At 38.4% G+C, this 18019-nt stretch overlaps 1 protein-coding gene across 5 annotated transcripts in view; it reads right to left on the minus strand.

Moving 5' to 3' along the window:
- The window catches only part of NUP210L (nucleoporin 210 like), a 272420-nt gene extending 254486 nt beyond the window's left edge, over positions 1–17934 (minus strand). For 3 of the 5 annotated variants that reach the window (XM_077156243.1, XM_077156244.1, XM_077156242.1), the window contains exons 1-4: positions 17700–17934; positions 16132–16268; positions 1271–1402; positions 282–375 (exon numbers count right to left, since the gene is read on the minus strand). In XM_077156243.1, coding sequence (XP_077012358.1) covers positions 282–375; positions 1271–1402; positions 16132–16268; positions 17700–17896 — 560 coding nt within the window. In that variant the 5' untranslated portion in view covers positions 17897–17934. The remainder of the gene's footprint in view (positions 1–281; positions 376–1270; positions 1403–16131; positions 16269–17699) is intronic. The other 2 variants (XM_077156245.1, XM_077156246.1) reach the window with 2 other exon arrangements.
- Between the last annotated feature and the right edge of the window lie 85 nt (positions 17935–18019).

Here is an 18019-nt window from a genome sequence, read left to right on the forward strand (position 1 = left end):
GAGCAACAAACTGCCAGAAGATACATATGACTCAAATAACTGTACAGTACTAACCTCATGAACTCCTCTATAGTGGCTCAAGTTAAGCCATCATACAGGTACCTACATCAATACCATATGTCATTCTATCACAGACATATCTCCTGGTGAATTTATCCATTCCAAAAAAGTCCAGAGAGCAGAATTACCAAAGCTCAAACAAACAGATGCTATCCTCGGTAGTATCCAATAGCAGATGTCTCCCTCAAAGTCAGACAGTTTTTATTTGATCTTAAGGTTACCTAATATTCCTCGATAGTTCTTCTCTTGCTGACTCGTTATCCTGGGCAATGCTCCACTCAAATGTCATCCCTGCCAAACTACTAAATGTATTTCCTGTACAGCAAGCCAAAAGCAATAAGACAGAATTACATACTCAATATTCAGTTGTCTTTAACAAGAAAAAGAAACCTACCTAAAAAAATAATTATTATTAGGTCTCTTTCATTAAAAACTAAAAGCATAATCATTGATGAATTAAAACATATACTCCAGGGAGACTCCTACACAAAGAATATAAATGCTATCTTACACAAGCTTTCTGAAAGTAAAAAGGACTCAAATTGATTAACTGCTGATTAATAAAAATTATGCCATATTCTTTCTATTCCTTTCTATATGAAGGCCACCTTATAGGTATGCTTAGGCTGTTGACATAAGTCAACCATATAATGATAACTTCAAAAGAAATTTTTAATATACACTGGACTTCTGAGTATTTCTAATACGTTCATTTTTTCAGATTAAAAAGTTCCTCCTCACTAGTTTGCAAAGAAAGAGGCAATAAATTTAAGTATTTAGTGCCATACTGTAACATTAGTACAGTATATTAAAAGTAATATAAAATTTATCTCAAGAAATATTAATTTAAAACTTTAAAACTTTTTCACAGATTTACATTTAACTCTCCTGGCCTACAGAAAAGGGAATGATCAAAATAGAGTTAACAGTAAATTCTGAATATTCTGAACTGTTGATCTAGGGACTACTAGCGAAGCTCAGAGGCAGAATTTGGTTACCAATGATTAACAGCAGGAAAAATGTTATGAAAGTATGTGGTTAATATATTGAATTATGTCAAAATTATTAATTCCTCATCTACATGAGGAGTTAATAATAAATATTATTTCCAATCTACTTCTATGTCTCAAATTCTTGTTTCACAGGCTCAACAGAAAGGGAGTGTTACTTTATTTTAGGTAATGTTGTCAAGTCCTCTAAAGTTCTTTACCTTCAGCATCCAATGCCCTCACCATCAGTTCCAGGGGTGAGTCATCTACATACAGTTCCCGGGTTCGAGATATAATTTCAATACTGTCTATCACATCAACCTTAACATCACAGCGTAGTTCATGGTCAGTCACTGCAATGAACCCAAAAACAAAGAACTTTATTCAATTGGTCATGAATCTATTAAACATCCCAAATACTCAGAAGCTTATTCTAAAGATTATAAGAAATGAATGTTTGTAACAGCTGCTTTTACCAGTGAAAGAAAACAACATAGTGAAAAAATAGAAGATCCTCTGTTTCTAACAATATGAGGTACTAGACCATTAGTTGCCAAACACTCATCTGTGATGATGTTTTCATTCAACCAAGGAAAAATGAGAAAAATAATAGCATAGTGAGGAATAAAATAAAATATATCCAATGTGACAAAATGTTAAAATTACTCTTCCTTCTTACTAACTACTAGTATTTGCATCTACCCAATTTATTTTACCCCTTATCCCCTGTATTATTTATTTATTTATTATCCATATTTTTTTACTCATCTGTCCATACCCTGAATAAAAGAAGCATCAGACACAAGGTTTTCACAATCACAGTAACATTGTAAAAGTTATATCCTTATATAATCATCTACAAGAATCAAGCTACTGGGACACAGTTCAACAGTTTCAGGTACTTCCCTCCAGCCACTCCAGTATACCATAAACTTAAAAGGGATATCTATAAAATGTATAAGAATAACCTCCAGGATAACCTCTTGACTCTGAAATCTCTCAGCTACTGAGACTTTATTTTGTCTCATTCCTCTCTTCCCCCTTTTGGTCCAGAAGGCTTTCTCAATCCCATAATGCTGGGTCATGGTTCATCCTGGGAGTTCTGCTCCCATGTTGCCAGGGAGATTTACACTCCTGGGAGTCATGTCACAAGTAATGGGGAGGGCAGTGAGTTCACCGGCCAAGTTGGCTTAGCGAGAGAGACCACATCTGAGTAACAAAAGAGGCTCTCTGTGGGTAACTCTTAGGCATAATTATAAGTAGGCTTAGCTTCTCCTTTGCAGGAGTAAGTTTCATAGGGGCAAACCCAAAGATCAAAGGCTCAGCCTATTGATTTGGTTGTCCCCACTGCGTGCAAGAATATCAGGAATTCTCCAAATGGGGAAGATGAGTATTTCCTCCTTTCTCCCCAGTCCCCCAAGGGGATTTTGCAAATACTTCTTTATTCACTGCTCATATTACACTGGCATATATCAGGCATCACACTTAACTATATGTCCTACATTTTTACTAAAATATTTTTCTTTCATGAATTGCTAATGTTAGTAAAGTTTTAAAATTTTACTTATTTAGGAAAGTAAAAAGGTAACAACAATATGACGGTCCTACCAATCAAGTTTTCTCTCTCTTTATTCCTATTTTTTGTTTGTTTGCTTTTGTTTTCTGGATTATGATATTAAAAAGTGTGGGAATCACTGTATTAGACCAGAGTTCCAGCCATAATGAAATTCAGAAATTCTAATTAAAACAGTTCATAATGAAATGAGAATGAAATAAAAATTGTTTGGTACTGATATCTTTTAACAAAACTCCTTCCTACCAAATTTAGCACATATTACAGAGTTGTCTACATTGCTGCCCCATAAGCTGCTATATCTACACATTAATTTTAGCTTCATCCACAAAAAACAAAAAGCAAAGTAACTACGCCGCAACACCCCAAATTACTAGTAGATATCAACTCTATCCCTAGTCATGCATCTGGCTTATACAATTTTAAAAACAGGGAGAATGTTATTCAGATTATACAGGTAAACACTCTTCGACAAAAGTTTATTGGAATTCTTTGAAAGGGGAATCATTTTGGAGAGATTTCAGAGCCAACAGAGAGAGTAGACGCCTAGAAACAGACATTTGGAGATGCAGAGCCTAGCAGATCTCTCCATGTGCCTTCCCATGAGATGCTAAGCAAGCCAGGACCCAGGGTTGTGTCCCAAAGGAGCTAAGTGAAAGTCCACAGATGCTTAGAGAGGAAACCACTGGCATCAGAAGCTGGAAGCAACAGTAACGGGAACAAGGACCAGCAGACACCAGCCTGTCACAGACATCAGCCTTTCTTGAGTCAAGGTATCTTTCTCTGGATGCCTTAGTTTGGATATCTTTATGGCCTTAAACTGTAAACTTGAAACTTAATAAATTCCCTTTATAAGAGCTGCCCCACTTCTAGTATATTGCATTCTGGCAGCAGTAACAAACCAAAACAAATATCTAGTCAAAACAAAACAAAAAATGTAAAGGAAATCTATCACCCTTACCAAATGGGACATGCCCAATTCAAGGCTCTTATTTCTATCATCATCTCTGTCTTAGCCACTAATTTTCTTTACTACACTATCACTAAAAGCATAAACAAATTTCTAAGCACCTAAACACCAATCAAGTGCTTAAATGTTTTCATCTTTATGGGTGCCTTACAGTTTGTACGCACTTAATACTTACATATCAAATTAATGAATGAATAATTTTTCTTAGGCCTTCCTCTCTTCAGAATGTCTGTTTCCACTCAAATGGTAATATACCTAGTAGGACACCAAGACTGGCATTTGTCAAGATGGTGGCTTAGCAATCTGCGCATTTTAGTTAGTCCTCCAGAACAACTACTAAAAAACCAGAAACAGTACAGAACAGCTCCCGGAGCCACGTCAGTGACCGGACACACAGTGTACCCCAGTAGGGACCAGCTGGACCAGCTGCAAGCCCCCCCAAAACCGTGAGTTCCCCAAGCCGCGGCGGCTGGTACCTGGCACCCCTCCCCCACAGGCGGCTTCCCAGAGGGAAAGGAAAGAGACTCTAAACCTGGTCAAGGCAGAGGTCACTCATTGGGCTCACGGAAAAAGAGGAAAGGGGAGGAAACGGAGGCTTTAGTGGCTGTGTCTCTATGGAGACTTGGCAGCCTCTGGATTCAGCAGCGGAACTTCTCAGGCTGCAACTGTCCCAGGCATATGCAGAAACGGGCTGCTTTCAGGGCTGTCTCCCACCTGTGCCTTCACCAAGAGAGGGGTGAAGCCCAACTCAGGTGGAATCCCTCCCTCAAGGAATTCAGACCCCAGAGCTTGGCAATTTGAAGCCATTAAAAACAGCCTACAATCTCTCCTCCATCTCCACCACGCCTCCAGCAGGGAGTCTTCCAAAGTTAAAAGTGCTGCAACATCTTTTGCTGGTGCAACCCGCAGGCAGACGCGCCACATGCTGGGCAGGATAAGAAAAACAGAGCCCACAGACTTCACAGGAAAGTCTTTTAACATGCTGAGTCTCACCCTCAGGGAAAACTGAAGCAGGTGACTCCTTGCCCCTGATAGAAGGCCAGTTTAGTCTGGGAAAACCCGGCTGGAGTCTATAATACTTACGTAGACCCTCCTAAGTGTGGGGAGGGAAAAGGCACCATACAAGCAGGGCAAGAAACAAGAAAACAAGAACTGAAAAAATATCCTCTGTTAAACAAAACCTAAGCTAGAGGTCCAGAAAAAGCTGAACTGAAGGTCAAAGAACAGATAGACAACAAATTCATCTAGCAAGAAAACCCTAGGTAAGAGAAGTGAAAGCAATCTCCAGAATAAACTAATTAAGGTAATTAAATGTCAAGACGCCAGCAAAAAAATAACAAATCACACCAGGAAAATTGAAGATATGATCCAGTCAAAGGAACAAACCAATAGTTCAAATGCGATAGAAGAACTGAAACAACTAATCTAATTCAGAATATACGAACAGACATGGAAAACTTCATCAAAAACCAAATCAATGAATTGAGGGAGGATATAAAGAAGGCAAGGAACGAACAAAAAGAAGAAATGGAAAGTCTGAAAAAACAAATCACAGAACTTATGGGGATGAAACATACAGTAGAAGAGATGAAAAATCAATGGAAACCTACACTGGTAGATTTCAAGAGACAGAGGTTAGGATTAGTGAACTGGAGGATGGAACATCTGAAATCTGACAAGATACAGAAACTATAGGGAAAAAAATGGAAAAATATGAGCAGGGACTCAGGGAATTGAATGATAATATGAAGCACACAAATATACGTGTTGTGCGGGTCCCGGAAGGAGAAGAGAAGGGAAAAGGAGGAGAAAAACTAATGGAAGAAATTACCACTGAAAATTTCCCAACTCTTATGAAAGACCTAAAATTACAGATCCAAGAAGTGCAGCATACCCCAAACAGAATAGATCCAAATAGACGTTCTCCAAATACTTACTAGTCAGAATGTCAGAGGTCAAAGAGAAAGAGAGGATCTTGAAAGCAGCAAGAGAAAAGCAATCCATCACATACAAGGGAAACCCAATAAGACTATGTGTAGATTTCTCAGCAGAAATCATGGAAGCTAGAAGACAGTGGGATGATATATTTAAATTACTAAAAGAGAAAAACTGCCAACCAAGAATTCTATACCCAATAAAATTGTCCTTCAAAAATGAGGGAGAAATTAAAACACTTTCAGACAAAAAAATCACTGAGAGAATTTGTGACCAAGAGACCAGCTCTGCAAGAAATACTAAAGGGAGCACTAGAGACAGATACAAAAAGACAGAAGAGAGAGGTGTGGAGAAGAGTTTAGAAAGAAGGAAATTAGATATGACTTACAAAATACAAAAGGCAAAATGGTAGAGGAAAGTACTACCCATACAGTAATAACACTAAATGTTAATGGATTGAACTCCCCAATCAAAACACATAGACTGGCAGAATGGATTGAAAAACAGGATCCTTCTATATGCTGTCTACAGGAAACACATCTTAAACCCAAAGATAAGTATAGGTTGAAAGTGAAAGGTTGGGAAAAGATATTTCATGCAAATAACAACCAGAAAAGAGCAGGAGTAGCTATACTAATATCCAACAAATTAGACTTCAAATGTAAAACAGTTAAAAGAGACAAAGAAGGATACTATGTACTAATAAAAGAAACAATTCAACATGAAGACATAACAATCATAAATATTTATGCACCAAACCAGAATGCCCCAAAATACATAAGGCAAACACTGGAAACACTGAAAAGGGAAATAGACACATCTACCATAATAGTTGGAGACATCAATTCCCCACTCTCATCAATGGACAGAACATCTAGGCAGAGGATCAATAAAGAAACAGAGAATTTGAATATTACAATAAATGAGCTAGACTTAACAGACATTTATAGGGCATTACACCCCACAACAGCAGGATACACCTTTTTCTCAAGTGCTCATGGATCGTTCTCAAGGATACACCATATGCTGGGTCACAAAGCAAGTCTCAACAAATTTTAAAAAGATTGAAATCATACAAAACACTTTCTCAAATAATGAGGGAATGAAGTTGGAAATCAATAATAGGCAAAGCGCCAGAAAATTCACAAATATGTGGAGGCTCAACAACACACTCTTAAACAACCAGTGGGTCAAGGAAGAAATTACAAGAGAAATCAGTAAATACCTCGAGGCAAATGAAAATGAAAACACAACATATCAAAACTTATGGGATGCAGCAAAGGCAGTGCTAAGAGGGAAATTTATTGCCCTAAATGCCTATATCAAAAAGGAAGAAAGGGCAAAAATACAGGAATTAACTGTCCACTTGGAAGAACTGGAGAAAGAACAGCAAACTAACCCCAAAGCAAGCAAAAGGAAAGAAATAACAAAGATTAGACAGAAATAAATGAAATCGAGAACATGAAAACAATTGAGAAAATCACTAAAACCAGAAGTTGGTTCTATGAGAAAATCAATAAGATTGATGGACCCTTAGCAAGACTGACAAAAAGAAGAGAGAGGATGCAAATAAATAAGATCAGAAATGGAAGAGGAGACATAACCACTGACTGACCCCACAGAAATAAAGGAGGTAATAACAGGATACTATGAACAACTTTATGCAAATAAATACAATGTAGATGAAATGGACAACTTCCTAGCAAGGCATGAACAACTAACTTTGACTCAAGAAGAAATAGATGACCTCAACAAACCAATCACAAGTAAAGAAATTGAATCAGTCATTTAAAAGCTTCCCAAAAAGAAAAGTCCAGGACCAGACGGCTTCACATGTGAATTCTACCAAACGTTCCAGAAAGAATTAGTACCAATCCTGCTCAAACTCTTCAAAAAAATTGAAGTGGAGGGAAAGCTACCTAATTCATTCTATGAAGCCAACATCACGCTCATACCAAAACCAGGCAAAGATATTACTAAAAAAGAAAACTACAGACCAATCTCTCTAATGAATATAGATGCAAAAATCCTCAACAAAATTCTAGCAAATCGAATCCAGCAACACATTAAAAGAATTATACATCATGACCAAGTAGGATTCATCCAGGTATGCAAGGATGGTTCAACATAAGAAAATCAATTAATGTAATACACCATATCAACAAATCAAAGCAGAAAAATCACATGATCATCTCAATTGATGCAGAGAAGGCATTTGACAAAATTTAACACCCTTTCCTGTTGAAAACACTTCAAAGGATAGGAATACAAGGGAATTTCCTTAAAATGATAAAGGGAATATATGAAAAAACCACAGCTAATATCGTCCTCAATGGGGAAAAACTGAAAACTTTCCCCCTAAGATCAGGAACAAGACAAGGATGTCCACTATCACCACTGTTATTCAACATTGTGTTGGAAGTTCTAGCCAGAGCAATAAGACAAGAAAAAGAAATACAAGGCATCAAAATTGGAAAGGAAGAAGTAAAACTATCACTGTTTGCAGATGATATGATAGTATATGTGGAAAACTCTGAAAAATCCACAGCAAAACTACTAGAGCTAATAAATGAGTACAGCAAAGTGGCAGGTTACAAGATCAACATTCAAAAATCTGTAGTGTTTCTATACACTAGTAATGAACAATCTGAGGGGGAAATCAAGAAATGAATTCCATTTACAATTGCAACTAAAAGAATAAAATACTTAGGAATAAATTTAACTAAAGAGACAAAAGACCTATACAAAGAAAACTACAAGAAACTGTTAAAACAAATCACAGAAGACCTAAATAGATGGAAGGGCATACCATGTTCATGGATTGGAAGACTAAATATAGTTAAGATGTCAATTCTACCTAAACTGATTTACAGATTCAACACAATACCAATCAAAATCCCAACAACTTACTTTCAGAAATAGAAAAGCCAATAAGCAAATTTATCTGGAAAGGCAGGGTGCCCCGAATTGCTAAAAGTATCTTGAGGAAAAAAAAAAGCTGGAGGTCTCACGCTGCCTGACTTTAAGGCATATTATGAAGCCACAGTGGTCAAAACAGCATGGTACTGGCATAAAGATAGATATATTGACCAACGGAATCAAATACAGCGTTCAGATATAGACCCTCTCATCTATGGACATTTGATCTTTGATAAGGCAGTCAAGCCAACTCACCTGGGACAGAACAGTCTCTTCAATAAATGGTGCCTAGAGAACTGGATATCCATATGCAAAAGAATGAAAGAGGACCCGTATCTCACACCCTATACAAAAGTTAACTCAAAATGGATCAAAGATCTAAACATCAGGTCAAAGACTATAAAACAGTTAGAGGAAAATGTAGGGGGATATCTTATAAATCTTATAATTGGAGGTGGTTTTATGGACCTTACACCTAAAGCAAGAGCACTGAAGAAATAAATAAATAAATGGGAGCTCCTCAAAATTAAACACTTTTGTGCATTAAAGAACTTCATCAACATCTCAACAACAAAAAGACAGCCAACCCAATTACAAAATGGGAAAAAGACTTGAACAGACACCTCTCAGAAGAGGAAATACGGATGGCCAAGAGGCACATGAAGAGATGCTCAATGTCCCTGGCCATTAGAGAAATGCAAATCAAAACCACAATGAGATATCATCTCACACCCACCAGAATGGCCATTATCAACAAAACAGAAAATGACAAGTGCTGGAGAGGATGTGGAGAAAGAGGCACACTTATCCACTGTTGGTGGGAATGTCAAAGGGTGCAACCACTGTGGAAGGCAGTTTGGCGGTTCCTCAAAAAGCTGAATATAGAATTGCCATACGACCCAGCAATACCATTGCTGGGTATCTACTCAAAGGACTTAAGGGCAAAGACACAAACGGACATTTGCACACCAATGTTTATAGCAGCATTATTTACAATTGCAAAGAGATGGAAACAGCCAAAATCTCCATCAACAGAAGAGTGGCTAAACAAACTGTGGTATATACATACAATGGAATATTATGCAGCTTTAAGACAAGATAAACTTATGAACCATGTAATAACATGGATGGACCTAGAGAATATTATGCTGAGTGAATCCAGCCAAAAACTAAAGGACAAATACTGTATGGTCCCACTGATGTGAACGGACATTCGAGAATAAACTTGAAATATGTCATTGGTAACAGAGTTCAGCAGGAGTTAGAAACAGGGTAAGACAATGGGTAATTGAAGCTGAAGGGATACAGACTGTGCAACAGGACTAGATACAAAAACTCAAAAATGGACAGCACAATAATACCTAATTGTAAAGTAATCATGTTAAAACACTGAATGAAGCTGCATCTGAGCTATAGGTTTTTGTTTTGTTTTGTTTTGTTTTGTTTTGATTTTACTATTATTACTTTTATTTTTTTTCTCTATATTAACATTCTATATCTTTTTCGGTTATGTTGCTAGTTCTTCTAAACCAATGCAAATGTACTAAGAAATGATGATCATGCATCTATGTGATGATGTTAAGAATTAATGATTGCATGTGTAGAATGGTATGATCTCTAAATGTTGGGTTAATTTCTTTTTTTCCGTTAATTAAAAAAAAAAAAAAAGAGAAGGGATAATTGGAGATGAAGGGATACAGACTGTACAATGGGACTGGATATAAAAACTCAGAAATGGACAGCACAATACTACCCAATTGTAATGCAATTATGTTAAAACACTGAATGAAGCTGCATGTGAGGTATAGGTTTTTTGTTTTTGTTTTTTTTGGTTTTTTTTCTTTCTATTATTGTTTTAATTCTTATTCTGTTGTCTTTTTATTTCTTTTTCTAAATTGATGCAAATGTACTAAGAAATGATGAATATGCAACTATGTGATGTTATTAAGAATTACTGATTGTACATGTAGATTGGAATGATTTCTAATTGTTTTGTTAATTCTTTTTTTAATTAATAAAAAAAAAAAAAAAAGAACTTCATCAAGAAAGTAAAAAGACAGCCTACACAATGGGAGACAATATTTGGAAACGACATATCAGATAAAGATCTAGTATCCAGAATTTATAAAGAGATTGTTCAACTCAACAACAAAAAGACAGCCAATCCAATCACAAAATGGGAAAAAGACTTGAACAGACACTTCTCAGAAGAGGAAATACAAATGGCCAAAAGGCACATGAAGAGATGCTCAACGTCCCTGGCCATTAGCGAAATGCAATCAAAACCACAATGAGATATCATCTCACACCCACCAGAATGGCCATTATCAACAAAACAGAAAACAACAAGTGCTGGAGAGGATGTGGAGAAAGAGGCACACTTATTCACTGTTGGTGGGAATGTCAAATGGTGCAACCACTGTGGAAGGCAGTTTGGCGGTTCCTCAAAAAACTGAATATAGAATTGCCATATGACCTAGCAATACCATTGTTGTTTTAATTCTTATTCTGTTGTCTTTTTATTTCTTTTTCTAAATTGATGCAAATGTACTAAGAAATGATGAATATGCAACTATGTGATGTTATTAAGAATTACTGATTGTACATGTAGATTGGAATGATTTCTAATTGTTTTGTTAATTCTTTTTTTAATTAATAAAAAAAAAAAAAAAAGAACTTCATCAAGAAGTTCAAGATACCATTGCTAGGTATCTACTCAGAGGACATAAGGGCAAAGACACAAACGGACATTTGCACACCAATGTTTATAGCAACATTATTTACAATTGCAAGGAGATGGAAACAGCCAAAATGTCCATCAACAGACGAGTGGCTAAACAAACTGTGGTATATACATACGATGGAATATTATGCAGCTTTAAGACAGAATAAACTTATGAAGTTGGAACAACATGGATGGACCTCGAGAACATTATGCTGAGTGAGACTAGCCAAAAACTAAAGGACAAATACTGTATGGCCTGATTGATATTTGGTAGAAAATTAATATTTTGACTAGTGCATTTCCTAATATAACTTATGTAGATAGTTTGATTGAACGCCATAAATACTTGGAATCTCAAGTAGGACATGAGATTCTGTTGGTTTGTCCAGAGTGATGCCCCGATGAATCCCAGAGTGATTCGATCAGTGAGTGGAAAAGTATCTGCAAAGCCCCCTTCGGGGAGTGGTGAGAACAGAGAGAAATTCAACTTCCCCAAGTTGAATTCTTGATATTCTCACAGTGTGGACAACCAAAGCTATAGGCAGAGCCCCCAGTCTTGGGGTTTGTTCATATGGAACTTAACCCCACAAAGGATAGGTCAAGCCTACTTAAAATTAGGCCTAAGAGTCACCCCCAAGAGAGCCTCTTTTGTTGCTCAGATATGGCCCCTCTCTCCAGCCAACACAATGAGCAGTCTCACCACCCTACCCATCTCTACGTGGGACATGACTGCCAGGGGTGTGGATCTTTCTGGCAACGTGGCACAGAGATCTTGGAATGAGCGGAGACTCAGCATGAAGGGATTGAGAAAAAACCTAGAATGAGGTGAGATTTAGCATCAAGGGATTGAGAAAACCTTCTTGACCAAAAGAGGGAAGAGGGAAATGAGACAAAGTGTCAATGGCTGTGAGATTCCAGAGTCGAGAGTTTATCCTGGAGGTTATTCTTATGCATTAAGTAGGTATCATCTTGTTATTCAAGATGTAATGGAGAGGCTGGAGGGAACTGCCTGAAAATGTAGGGCTGTGTTCCAGTAGCCATGTTTCTTGAGGATGATTAAATAATGATACAGCTGTCAGAATGTGACTGTGTGATTGTGAAAACCTTGTGTCTGATGCTCCTTTTATCTACCTTGTCAACAGATGAGTAGAACATATGGAATAAAAATACATAATAGGGGGAAGAAATGTTAAAATAAATTTAGTTTGAAATGCTAGTGATCAATGAAGGCAAGGGATAAGGGATTGATAGGTATAATCTTTTTTTTTTCTTTCCTGTGTTCGTTTCATTTGTTTCTATTGTCTTTTTGTTTCTTTTTCTGAATTAATGCAAATGTTCTAAGAAATGATGAATATGCAACTAGGTGATGATATTGTGAATTACTGATTATGTTTTATTTTGTTTCTTATTTTTTAATTAATAAATAAATTTTTAAAAAAGACTGGCATTTATCATTGGGAGTCTCCATCATGTATGTGCCCAATTGTATTAATAGCAAAACTGGAAAACTTGATTTAAAGATACTTAATTTTTTAATATTTGCCACAAGTCTGGTGAAATTAAGCTGAAAGTCAGATTTGAAAAATTCCCTAGAACTTGTGTGAATGATTTTGATATCAGGATGAATTCAGGGAGTTAAGGGTAATTAATGTCACTACTGAAGATAAAAAGCATATGTGACCAAATCAATGCTTCTTTTATGACCTTAGTATCCTCTTCTAGCCATTATAACTGGCCTGCAAGATGACAGATACATCATATTTTATTGATTTTAAGACACTCATTTTTTGACATTTTAACAATTCTGAAATTGGGATATAGCCTAGAATTGATGACATCTTACAATCACTGTCAGCCAAGCAGCTGTCAAGAGACAATTATTGATAACACATGTATAACATTTAAAGGGCCAGCATTAAAACTTATTGAATGGGTAGTAGTTATTGGAAGGGAAATCTGATGGACAAAAATGGAGTATTCTTTTATCCCCTAGGAACCAAATGGTTAAGGGAAGTGGTGGAAAAGGTGGTGACCTAGATGTCACCACCTTTTTTAGGTGGTGACCTAAAAAAACAGATAAGCGCTCTATAATTGCAAAGCCAACATAAGAATCCAACATCTATATTTTTTAGGTGTCTTCTTGTGGTGGTTACATTCAGTTGTCAACTTGGCCAGGTGAGCGTACCTAGTTTTGTTGCTGCGGACATGAGCCAATGGTACGTGAACCTCATCTGTTGCTGATTTACATCTGCAGTCGGCTAGGAGGTGTGCCTGCTGTTTGACTTAATTGGCTGGTGCTTAAATGAGAGACTGCAATGTAGCACAGCCTAAGCAGCTGGGCATTCCTCATCTCAGCTCTCGCAGCTCGCCCAGGCCTTTGGAGATGCAGAAAGCAGTCACCCCGGGGAAAGTTGTTGGAACCCAGGAGCCTGGAGAGAAGGCCGGTAGAGACCATCCTGTGCCTTCCCACATAAGAAAGAATCTCAGTGGAAAGTTAGTTGCCTTTCCTCTGAAGAGCTAACAAAATAAATCCCCTTTTATTAAAAGCCAATCCGTCTCTGGTGTGTTGCATTCCAGCAGCTAGCAAACTAGAACACTTCTTAAAAATGGATTCTTTTAAGAAATGCTGCATCACTAACACTTTTTTTATTAATTTTTTTAAAAATATAACAACAAACAAAAACATTCTTCACATATGATCATTCCGTTCTACATATATAATCAGTAATTCACAATATGATCACATAATTGCATATTCATCATCATGATCATTTCTTAGAACATTTGCATCAATTCAGAGAAAGAAATAAAAAGACAACAGAAAAAAATTCATACATCCATACCCTTACCCCTCCCTTTCACTGGTCACTAACTAGCTTTTCAATTTACTAAATTTATTTTAACATTTGTTCCCCCTATTATTTGTTTTTATTTCATATGTTTTACTCGTCTGTTGATAAGGTAGATAAAAGGAGCATCAGACACAAGATTTTCACAATCACAGTCACATTGTGAAAGCTATGTCATTATACAATCATCTTCAAGAAACATGGCTACTGGAACACAGCTCTACACTTTCAGGCAGTTCCCTCCAGCCTCTCCATTACATCTTGACTAACAAGGTGATATCTACTTAATGCATAAGAATAACCTCCAGGATAACCTCTTGACTCTGTTTGGAATCTCTCTCTTAGCCATTGACACTTTGTCTCATTTCTCTCTCCCCCCTTTTGGTTGAGAAGGTTTTCTCAATCCCTCAATGCTGAGTCTCAGCTCATTCTAGGATTTCTGTCCCACGTTGCCAGGAAGGCCCACACCCCTGGGAGTCATGTCCCATGTAGACAGGGGGGGGGTGGTGAGTTTGCATGTTGTGTTGGCTGGAGACAGAGGCCACATCTGAGCAACAAAAGGTTTTCTTGGGGGTGACTCTTAGGCCTAATTTTAAGGCTTGACCTATCCTTTGTGGGGTTAAGTTTCATAGGGACAAATCCCAAGATTGGGGGCTCAGCCTATTGCTTTGGTTGTCCCCACTGCTTGTGAGAATATCAAGATTTCTCCACTTGGGAAAGTTGAATTTTCCCCCTTTCTCACCATTCACCTAAGGGGACTTTGCAAACGGTTTTTTACTCACTGTTCAAATCACTCTGGGATTTACTGGGGCATCACTCTGGACAAACATACAAAATCTTATGCCCTATGCAAGGTTCCATGTATTTATGGTAACACTAACACTCTTGACGGCCCAGGGAAGATGCTATGGGGAAAAAACGTAGACATTGACATTTCCCAGTCAAAAGGTGATTGAGTCAGAAATGTAAGGTAGTTTTAGGGTATTGTAACCAACCAATTTATTTTATTTATATTTTCCTTTTAATTAGACACAAGAAGGATACATGAAAAAAATAGCCATCTAATGAAGTCTATGAGTTCTTTCAGTAGGAATAAAGTAAAAATTCCAACTGGAAAAAGAGCATAGTTTAGCAATGTTTTTCTTAGAAGCGTATAAAATAATGATGTGCCTTAAAATATTTACGATGTTATCTTCAATTATATAAAATACAGTATGCCAAATATCTTGACCTTCTTTTTAATAATGTTAAAGGGCTACCATTTTTCAAAATATTTAATATTTTATAGATATTTCTGGTCAATCTGCATGGCAATGAAATACATGGGAAACAAAGAACCTTGTCTTGATTTAGATACATAGTATATTTTCAGCTGCTCTGGACTAAAGTTGACTAGGGTAGAGCTTCTAAAACTTTAGCATGTAAAAGAATTACCTAAAGATCTTGTTAAGACACAGATCCCTGGGGTCCACCAGAATTTCTATACAGCAAATCTGAGATGGGGCCTGAGAATTCACTTATCTAAGAAAATGCCAGGTTACACTGCAATGCCAATGATACCAGTTCACAGACCACATTTTGAGAAGTACTGGTTGTTATACTGCCTTTTGTCTCCCTCAGAACAAATATAAGAAATTAACACATAAGCTAATTTCATATGATTGATCCCTTTCTTCCTTCATTGATTCTAACAACTAGTTTCCACTTTGTCTCAGACACTATGACAGGTCTGGATATATAAAAAGTATAATTGCAGGGAACCATTTTCTTTTTCCTTTTTCCTTAGCTCCCCAAGCGGGAGTCATTTTCAGGCTCCCACCTGCTTTCTTTCTTTCACTCTCCCACCTATCTTCTCCCTGCTCTCTCACCCCAGATAAACCTGTTAAGCTTTGACTCTCTCACACACACACACACACACACACACACACTATATATATATATATATATAATATATATATACACATATATATATAGTTACAGAATAGGATGCTACAATTTGGGGCTTGTATTGTAGGAATCCCCTATTGTTTAAAACTGATACCATCTACAAAAGATAACCAGATCATTCTACCCAGACGACGTCTTACATAAAACGTTTTCTCTCAACATACCTATCTCCCGAGCAAGAATGATACTGCTGAGGCGTATCGGTTGGGTAGATTCAGCAATAAGTACAGCTCTTTGCGAACACAAGGTGCCATTATTATATAAAGGCTCAACAGCAACCACATCATGATGCGTGGAATGCCTGCCAGAACAAAATACTTAAGAGTATGAAATAAGAAGATGGATTCAAGTTAACTCTTGGCAGAATACAGATTCCTATACTTCTTCTGTGTTATATACTACCAGGTGTATTTAAATGACAGTCTTTTAAATAAAATAAGAACATTGTTTAGGAATGTAAAAATTGAAGTGGGCAGAACTGATCAGAACCTTTTCCCAATAGTCCCTTGTATAACATCACAGAAGTGTTACATTCCTCCCTTAATATGTAAAATAAGATTAAATTCTTCCCCCACTATGTGAACAGGACTAATAGTGAGTTTTCAGTAAAAGCACTGGGCTTTTTCAGCCTCTGAGGAATGAGTTTTCTCCAATCCTAAAAATTAGGCTCCTGACATTTAAGATGGAAAAGTTGCCTAAATTATGAGATGAATCCAATAAAAAACATAAAACAAAAACAAAAAAACATGTTCTGATGGACGGAGGAAACAGCTTCGTATGTTAGAAAGATTCCACCCACTCAAAGTACACACACTGGGCTATTCCTGAATCCTTAATACTTGATTAAATGGGAGGGGAGCTTTCCGCGCTCTGAAAAAACATCACTGCTTCTAGGAGAAGGTAAAGGGGAAATTTCCACTTCGAGTGAACTCTCTCACAGTTCGCAGCCCACTTCATTTAGTTTTCCTCATACTTGGGTAACTACGTAACCTATCACTGGGTGCTAGAAAGTCACAGCTTTCCGTCCGCAGTCCGGAAGTCTTCATCTCAGGATTGAGTGCCCCTTGTCCTCACGCTTCAATACATTCACCCCTCACCACCCTCATCGCAAGGGGGAAGCGTTTCCCAGGCGGATGGCATCGCCAGCTAAGATGGCTTTTCTCCTATTCCAAGAAGCTTATACCTCCTGGTCTCTCTACTAGTCTGTAAAATGTTTGTAACCATACTTCATGAGTTAATTCATGTAAAGTGCTTAGTTAAGTACTCAATAGTTTGCTATCTTATTTTGGGATCCTCTCACATTGAACAGCTCGCGTTACTTTGTGGGGCCCCTCATACCGCAAGCCCCCCTACTTCCAGAGAGCTCCCTCACGTCTCGGGAACTCCTGGTCGCGAACACCCGCAGCTACCAAGGGGCCTCCGTGGGCCCTGCTCGCGGTGACCAACCCTCCCAGCGGCCACGTAAGAAGAATAAGGTCAGCCCCACGTCTGGAGAATTTCTCGCCTATGGACGACCCACGCAGTCTGAGGGCCCACACAACGAGTAGGCCCTGGCACGTCCAGGGTGTGTGGCCACTCTGCCCCCAGTAACCGCACCCCCCAACCCAGGATAGGTTCCTCCAGGCCGGGAGACGACGCGGCATTTCTGTGGGGTCTGACACAGGGTGATGCCTTCCGCACACTGTGACTGGGCGATGTGGGGCGCAGACCCTCCGGCCTCCTCCGCCCTCACCAAGTGTAGCAGCCCCGCTGCGCCTCCAGCAGGAAGGGCACCCGGCCTGGCTCCCGGCCGAAGGGCAGCAACACCTGTGGCACGTTCAGTTTGTTGGCCACAGCTCCAAGCAAAAGCAGAAGCAACAGGAAGTGATAGAGAGGCAAGCACACAAACAGCTTCGAGCCCCGGGGCCTTGGTGCGCCAGCGCCAGTCATGGCGACCGCGAACCGCAGGTGCCCGCCAGAGTCCCAGCGCGGCCCCAGCCCCGCCCCGGCAGGAGCCAATCCGCGCCCGAGCGGCGGTCCCCAGCCCCCGGCAGGAGCCAATCCGCGCCCGAG

Source organism: Tamandua tetradactyla, chromosome 4, assembly GCF_023851605.1.
Source record: "Tamandua tetradactyla isolate mTamTet1 chromosome 4, mTamTet1.pri, whole genome shotgun sequence".
Taxonomy (NCBI): Eukaryota; Metazoa; Chordata; class Mammalia; order Pilosa; family Myrmecophagidae; genus Tamandua; species Tamandua tetradactyla.